General features: G+C 43.7%; 2 protein-coding genes across 4 annotated transcripts in view; both read left to right on the forward strand.

Moving 5' to 3' along the window:
• LOC109963691 (replication protein A 32 kDa subunit-like) overlaps positions 1-500 on the forward strand; it is a 7170-nt gene extending 6670 nt beyond the window's left edge. For both annotated transcript variants that reach the window (XM_020606424.1, XM_020606422.1), the window contains one exon: positions 203-500. In XM_020606424.1, the coding sequence (XP_020462080.1) occupies positions 203-223 (21 nt within the window). In that variant the 3' untranslated portion in view covers positions 224-500. The remainder of the gene's footprint in view (positions 1-202) is intronic.
• Positions 501-582: 82 nt separating this feature from the next.
• Positions 583-8737, forward strand: part of ppp1r8a (protein phosphatase 1, regulatory subunit 8a) — a 13091-nt gene continuing 4936 nt past the window's right edge. The window contains exon 1 of one of the 2 annotated variants that reach the window (XM_020606427.1): positions 583-733. The gene's annotated coding sequence lies outside the window, so the exon portion shown is untranslated. Of the gene's footprint in view, positions 734-1755; positions 3114-8737 lie in introns of those variants that run through there. The other variant, XM_020606428.1, reaches the window with a different exon arrangement.

The raw sequence follows: 8737 nt of genomic DNA on the forward strand, positions 1-8737 counted from the left end.
TTATTTTTTCACTTTCAATGAAATGCTAAGTGCTTCTGATTGGCTGTAGAAAAATAAGGTGCCTTGTTATAGTATATGGTGCTCATCGGTTTTCTGATGCTCTAGATATTGCATGTTAGAATCAAATTACATTAACCAGGAGGGATATATGGATGGTGTACAATGAATCAACTTCCTAAATTTGCGTTCTGTCCTTGTACAGATCTTCTTTGGCTTTTCTTAAAAATGAAGGCCATATCTTCAATACCATTGATGAGCATCATTTCAAGTCAACAGAGCATGAGTAGGCTACCTGGAGGTTGGTAAACCATCGGAACATCCCAGTCTTGGAACAGAGCCCAACAGGATGTACACACTAAGGGTGGCCTAACTGGTTTTGGTTCAATGTTATTTATGATTTACTTTAGCTGGTGTGTTGTGTATCTTGGTCTAAAGCTCGTGGACCCCGTATAATCATGTACAGTCCATAAGCAAAGTTCAGTGTATCATAGGTTTCCTGTTCTGTGTTAGACCACATTGTTTCTATTAAATATGTGAAAATGTCACAATTACTGTAAAACTATATAAAGAATATCAAAATATTGTCCTCATTCGTTTAAAACATTTCATTAAGAACTACAGTTCCCGTGTGTATGAGGTCCTCAGTTTCCCAGAATTCAAAGTAGAAGGCAAAGCGTGTGAAGAAGGCAAAGCCAAACAAACATAACACGCCTACTTCTGGCTGTCCGTCCTGGTAAGCGTGCTTTAAACGGTAACATCTGTTTCAGGTATTTCACTTTATACACTCCAAATATTTGCTAGTTGACTGATGGAAAGCGCTGTTAAGTAAACTGCTCAAAGCTAATGCTTGTGAAAGTTGCGTTTTGTCGCTCCTGGAGAGATGGATGTGCCGATACCCGCTTTAAAGCTTATATAATTTAATATTCATTGGCGCACTAGAAAGGTTGTGAATTACTTTAGCTGTGATGTGCTCAAAAACCTCATCAGTCTCCTGGATATCGCCTTCACGTCGGCGTTTTTTTATGAACTGCGCCACTTAAGCAAATATCGTAATCTTGTACATTGTTACCCCACAGTTGCGTGTTCGACGGACCATTTAGCAACACCGAGTTCCGTAGCTTGCATAAGTTGGTCCTAGCGATGTAATGCAGCTCTTTTAAAAGGCAATACCAAAAACTGGGTTAAATGGTCAGTTTCTGCACCTTCTCCTTGAGCGCACATCAAACAACGAGCGTTTTCAGTTTCCATTAAAAGCATCGTACCAGTGCGAGCCGAGTGTTTTCCTGCAGGTTCACGGTAAAACCATCAGCCTTCATGAAATGTAGGGCTGTGAGCAGATCACCAGACCGAGCAGCCAGAGTTTTTTCTGCAGGTATTGAATTTGCATTCATTACTTCTGCGATTAGTGCAATTTTAATCTGGGCTCATCTTGTTCCTATGCGCACATTTCACTGATGACGTTCCTCGGAAACGTGTGTATTGACACCGATATTTGTGTTGCTGCCTTTTGCTTCCTTTGTAAAGTCTTCTACCCAGTGGCCTAAACTGGCTTTCACTGTGACATTGACAGTTGAATTGAAAGTATTTTTGTTCATGCGTGTTTTGCAGACCGCTTATGTTGGTGACAGGTAACGTGTCTTCTGCACTGAGCTGCACCTTGTGTTACTACGCTCCTGCTGCCAACATGCTGCTGACCTGATTAGGCCCCATACATCCCTATTCATTTGTTCATTTTATATTGACTTGTACAATTTTGTGTTACGTAAATAATGTCTTTTAAGCTGAGAGCTGCCAGAAAAAAATTCGTTGTGCTATGCATAATTACAAAGATCCTTGACTTGACTTTAAAGACATAATGCAAAACTGCTTTTTATCAGAGCTCTTCACACCTGGTGTATTCGTGAGGCTAGGTGTGCGCATCATTTTATACAAGTGAAGTATTCATATGACATATCACTGTTGGCATATGGTTACTTGTTGTGAACAAGTCTGGGCAGCAGGTAGTCTTGCTCAAGAGACTATCTATCCTGAGCTATAGTAATTGTGTTACTGACACTGACCTGTGACCTCCCCGTGAAGACAGCCCAGGAGTGGACATTTGTTCCTCACAAAACTCAATATGCTACTATATTATTATGACCAGTATATTAATGGTTTATATCCACCAGAAAAGCTTTTGATATAACTAGCATCTAGTTTAACAGGATGTGCTAAAGTTTCCTTTCATGTAAAACATACAGTGGCACAAAATTAGCTAAGCCAGTCACTGCCACAAACACAGTTTGGCAAGGCAAGTTTATTTCTATAGCACATTTTCATATACAAAGGCAAAAGTGCTTGACACAATGCGCACAAATAGATAAAATAAAATGTGAACATCCGTGTCTATACAGTCTGCTAAACAGTCCTATAACAACTGCAGTAGACTGAATTCTCATTATACTTTTGACACCGTGGAGTCATATGGCCACTGAGTAATGGACGAAAAATACTGTGAAAGCAGATTAAATGTAAAATTGAGTGGAATTAAGATAACTGAAAGTAGCAGACGGTTACAATTTACATATTAACTAGAGGATTTGTTAGTGTAAAACCGTTCCATAATTCAAATGTGAACCTCGCCTAACAACACCTAACAGCTCGTGTCTAACAGTAGAACCAGGGACAGGGTCTGTAGCTGACAATGTTAGGAGACTGTTTTTGTTCCACAGAAAACAAATAGGGTACATTTTAGTCCAGTATGCAGCTTTCAAACAAACATTATAGTACTAGTCAACATATAATTCTTCAAATGATATTGATCACACCCTTGCAATGTCTGTAAATGGAGATGCAACAGTTAAAGTGCAAAGTTTAACTTTTCAGTTATTATATGGTGCTTGTACTGTAGACCCTTCTGCCATTCATTTGCCAACAAATTAAATATTCAGTGATTTAAATTTTTTTTTAAATATATATACTGTATATTGCTAGAATAGTAGTTGTCTGTGTATGATAAACTGTGAATAAATGTTGACGAGATTACAAATGAAAGCTTTGTTTTTGTTATTGGGGCAAGACAACCTTCCTCAGGACTTCACCTGGATGTGGTGAAAGGAGACAAGCTAGTGGAGGTGAGCTCAGTCATGAAGTGTGCAGCCTCAGCTCACAGAGGCAGGACGTGTGCCAGCTGCACTCTTAAGGCCCAAAGAAGTATCAGTATCGCTCTAAGAAATAGTTGACTTACAATTTGTGATTCTTAACCCTGTAAAGCCCAACATATCAAAAAATAGCCAGGAACATTCTAATTTTTCAGAACTGAGATGTTTATTAAACCTTTTAACAAAATCCAAAATATAATTGATGATTCAAGATTCACAATTTTTATTTGCCATATATGCATAGACAGTTTAGGTCTATAGGAATAGAGGTGCCATATTATTTAGATTATTTCTATTTCTTTTGTATCACATTTGATACATGGGGCATTTTTGGCGATTTTTTAAAAATATTTTTTATTTATTTATTTTTTTGCTCAGAAACCTCATGTATCAAATATGATACTAATGGTTTTATAGGGTTAATATTGACCTGGAATATAAAGAAAACACATAACTTGAACAGCTTTTTCGTCCATTCGTTATATGGCCTCATGTGACCAAAGCAAACAATATATTACAGTATCTGTGTGCTATCATGAGGCAGACATACTGTGCAGTAACATAGGAACAGAGTGCTTTACTACAGCTGGACCAGTGCAGGGTAATGTAGGTTGATGATATTGATAGGAGTTAAAATATATACTGATATTTTTGTATAAACATCACAAAGTGTAAGAATTATTTCCAAAATCTGTACTGAGTAAAAAATTTTACATCTAGACCAGGGGTGCCCACACTTTTTCGCCTTGCGAGCTACTTTTCAAATGACCAAGTCAAAATGGTCGACCTACACTAAAAATACACGCACGTGTGCAGGCACGTGCACACCCACGCATATTATATGTATGAATGAGTGTCGTAGTTTTATGAACAGTCTGAAAGTGCCACTCCACATTTCCCTTCTTCAGAATAGTGATGGTAGATCAAGCAAACGCATTTCGAATATAATGTCGTGAAAAAAAGCCCTCCTCCCATTCAGCATGGAATGTTTTCGGTACGTTTTGGATTTATTACTTGATTCGGCTCCCCCACTCATTTTATACCGTTTAGTAGAAATTAATTCGAAGGCTGACAAAATAGTTCGCTCACTGGAGTTTTGCAGTAGCTCGTGTGGTTGACTGTGCATGTTTGGTGACTCTGTGTCAGAAAAAGACGAGATCTCAGACTGGCTGCCCTGCATGTCAATCAGGTATCAAATGCCATAGGGAGGATGGATGATAGGCTATATATGAATGATTGTCACTTTCTGCTTTTCCCGTTAGGGGTCGCCACAGCAAATCATCACACTGACCATTCGTGTGTTAACATTTGGCACGTGTTTTATGCCTGGATTTATTACTTGATTCGGCTCCCCCACTCATTTTATACCGTTTAGTAGAAATTAATTCGAAGGCTGACAAAATAGTTCGCTCACTGGAGTTTTGCAGTAGCTCGTGTGGTTGACTGTGCATGTTTGGTGACTCTGTGTCAGAAAAAGACGAGATCTCAGACTGGCTGCCCTGCATGTCAATCAGGTATCAAATGCCATAGGGAGGATGGATGATAGGCTATATATGAATGATTGTCACTTTCTGCTTTTCCCGTTAGGGGTCGCCACAGCAAATCATCACACTGACCATTCGTGTGTTAACATTTGGCACGTGTTTTATGCCTGATACATTTAATTTATTTTTGAATGGCATGCGATCTACCAACACTACCTTTGCGATCTACCGGTCGATCGCGATGGACATATTGGGCACCCCTGATCTAGACAATATTCAGAGAGTGCAGACCTCCGCCAAGGTGCCACTCAGTTTCCCATAATGCCATAGAAGCAGTGTTCCCATGGTAGTTTGACCTTCGTAATCTGACTGCTTGACCATGAAAACCTGCCGCTGGCATTTGGAATGATGCTGACATTAGTTTGAAAGTTATTCAAGAAAAACAATAGACAGGACAGACATCCTCTCACTGGTTTAGGGAAGAATCAGAGATTTCAGTGAGCGGACTGTGGACAAAGCAGAGAAGACATCACATTTCTTCAGGTTTGTGTTCTGCTTGTTCAACAGCTGTTTGATAAACTGATCATACAGTCTCTGTTACTGGATAATTGTTGCACTGTGGAGTGATCCTTCATGTCCTCTGCTCAGCTATGCATGTGTGAGAGAGGAGTGCACGCCGTCTCTCCTCTAAACAGACACTGCACACAGTGGAAAAGCAGAGTAGGATGGTCCATGTCAACCTGTGAGGTTATGGCAGGTGACAGTTAAGGGAAGTACAGGGTGTTCCACTCGTTAGGTTCCAACAGTGGAAATGCAGCTATAATGTGCAGCTGGAACACCGGCGTCCTCGCCAACAGATGACTGTACTCTGAACAGGATGTAGCTGCCTGCTAATAGAGCTAGCTTGGTCAGATAAGGAGCACTGACATCTCTAAATACATCGGAACAAATTTCTAAATTGGCATTACTTGGATAGACTGACCACATATTCTCAATCTAAATGGTTACTCTGTTGCCTGAAAAATGTATAAACATAATAAAGCTGTATAAGACCAGTCCTATGGATGAAAATGATAACAGCTTTGAGTCTGGCTCAAAACCTCTGCCATCACCATCTGGGATCAAGATAATCCAGACTGGCTCTTGCCCACCTGTTGCTGCATAGAGTACATTTTTACTTAGCTGTGGGCTGTCGCCTCACTGAGCTCCTTCAGTCCCTGTCTCACCAGCGGGGTGTACTGGGTGGCAGCACTCAGTTTCCATTGGCAGTGAATGGGCAGTTGCCAGTAACCCAGGGATTTCTCTCCTTATGTGCTCCGAGTGCTCAGACTTTGGCGACAGGGGGATCACATACAGTCAGCAGCTATTCCAACATTCACAAGCATCTCAAAATGCTTTGAAGTTTGCAAAACCGAGGAAATGTTGCAGGTCCTTCTGGTTCTCGGGTGTAGGTCAATTGGTGTCTGCAGTGATCTTGGACAGGTCTGCCCGGACCTTGTCACCTTCAATAAGGGGAACCCCAGGAAGAACCCAGTTTGAATGGAATTCGCATCTCTCTGCCTTGACGAACAGACGATTCTCTAGAAGTCGCAGGAGGACCTGTCTGATGTGGTTTTGATGTTCTACAAGGGAGGAGGAGAAAATGACTATATCATACAAAGAAACAAAGACAAACCGGCCCAGGAAGTCCCTCAGGATGTTGTTTATTAGTGCTTGAAAGATTGCAGGGGCATTGGTGAGGCCAAAAGGCATGACAAGGTACTAAAAGTGTCCGAGAGGAGTCTTGAAGGTGGTCTTCCACTCGTCATCCTCCCGGATCCTCACCAGATGGTATGCGTTTCATAGATCCAATTTGGTGAAGGTTGTTCCTCCCTGTAGAGACTCAAAGGTAGAGTTAAGTAGTGGTAGAGGGTATTTATTTTTGACAGTGATGTTATTTAGACCCCGGAAATCTATACAAGGATGGAGGGAGCCATCTTTTTTGCCCACAAAAAAAGAAACCCGCCCCCACTGGTGAGGAGGATGGGCATATGATACCTGCTGTCAGGGAGCTCTGGATGTAGTGGCTTGCCACTCTGGCTTGGAGATGTTGTACAGTCTGCTAGCGGGTAGGGTGGTGCCAGGGAAGAGGTCAGTGGCACAGTCATAGGGACAATGTGGTGGTAGAGACAGTGCTTGGTCCTTGCTGAAAACCTCACTGAGGTCATGATATATGATGGGGACCCTGGTCAGGTCAGGCTTTTCGGGCATTTTAGAAGAGTTGGGTGGCATTGGAGGAGGGTGTGCTGCTCGGAGGCAGGAGGTCGAACAGGAGCAGCACCATCTGAGGATTGTTCCAGTCTGCCAGTCAATTTGGGGATTATGGGAAATGAGCCAGGAGTGGCCCAGAGCCACTGGTGTTTGTGGGGATCATGGTGGTTCCCGGCTATGGTCATGTGATTTACCCCCGCCCCAGAGTCCATTAGTGCTGGTAGGGATATGGTTGTATCAGATGCAGTCAAGGTGACTGGGATCTCCATGCTAGGGGACCTGGTAGCGGTGGTTCTGGAGTGACCCGCTAGTGCCCCCACTCTCACTGGCAGGTCACCTCTTTTGGCCGAATTTGGCAAAGATTGATCAGGTGGGACAAGCTACCGCAGTATAAGCACGCACCGGACTTGAGTGGACGTGATCATTCCTCGGGGGTCAAGCGAGCGTGCCCTAGCTGCATGGGTTCTTCATCAGACCCGAATGGCGCGGTGTCGGTAGCACGAAGAACGTGAAAGCGGGTGAGTGGAGGGCTGGGTGGTTTAGGCCTGGGGTGAAAAGGCTTGGGGCGGCTAGCATCTGCAGCCTTGTCCTTGCGGCGTTCATGTAATCTATTCTTAATGCGCATAGCTAGGTTGGCTAAAGCGTTGAAATCAGTGGGGTCATCCCTCTTGGTTAGTTCATCTTTTATGTCGTTGTGCAATCCGTGCCAGAAAGCACCACGCAGGGCTTGATCCCCCACCCCGCCTTGGCTGCTAGCACACGAAATTCAACTGCGTACTCGGTCACACTGCGTGCCCCTTGTTTTATTGTCATTAATCGATTACCCCAGTGGTCAGGATGGTTAAACAGAATTCGGAAGCGGTTAGCTGTGCCAGGGTGTCGGAAAGCTGTTACCTGTTGCGACAGGCTCTGAATAATGTCCATCTGCTGACGCAGTGCTTGCCCGAGGTGGTCGATCTGCAAACATCATTCAACGGAGGCAGGTGGTGACGTGGGTCGACCAGCGCTGGCATCGGCAGAGTCCATATTGGCCAGTATGTTCTGTTACAGATAGTCACTGTAGGAGCTGAGTGAGCAACAGGCAGGACTCAGATGGCAAACGCTGGCAATGCTGACACAAGTCTATTACAGAAAGAGAAAAAAAAGCAGGTCGGGGCAAAACAAGAGCAAACTCAGCTGATGTGGTTAGATCAGGGTCGGGCTGCCGAGGTGGAGCGAAAGCAGTGGAGACAAAGGTAGGATGAGTGACAACACCGGAGCAGGGATGAGGCAGGTGGGTGCCGTCGTCGAGCGAGTGAAGAGAAACAAGGTACTGGACGTCTCTCAGAGAGTAGAAACAAAGCCAAGTGTAGAGATGAGATTCTCAACATCCTGGCAACGAGAGAGCATTTGCCCGCACCTAAAAAGGGAGAGGGTAATTAGGTGAGTTGCCTCAGCTGTGTCACACCTTGGGAGCCGCTGATCAGGTGGATGCGCCCCAGCTGTGTACACGACTGGAGCCAGGACCTGCGAGAGAGACAAGGAAAGGAGAAAGAAAAAAGTGCAGAGGGGCAGGTGGTGTCGAGCAGACCTGACAGAAAGTGTGCAAGGGGAAATATTAGCTTGATCACTGGCTGTTGTCGACACCAGATATCGGCAAGTCTTTTCTCAGCAGAATATTTAATGTTTTACTTAGCTTTTCTTAACTTATAAGAACTTTTAGAGTTTAGAGAGGTGCTTGTACTGTTTTGCAAATATCAAGGATAATTCTAGAAATGTACCAAAGCCCATCCATTTTCCTCCGCTTATCCGGGACCGGGTCGCGGGGGCAGCAGTCTAAGCAAAGATGCCCAGACTTCCATTCCTCCAGCTCCTCCGGAGGAA

This window comes from Monopterus albus, unplaced genomic scaffold (assembly GCF_001952655.1).
Source record: "Monopterus albus unplaced genomic scaffold, M_albus_1.0 scaffold77.1, whole genome shotgun sequence".
NCBI classification, from domain to species: Eukaryota; Metazoa; Chordata; class Actinopteri; order Synbranchiformes; family Synbranchidae; genus Monopterus; species Monopterus albus.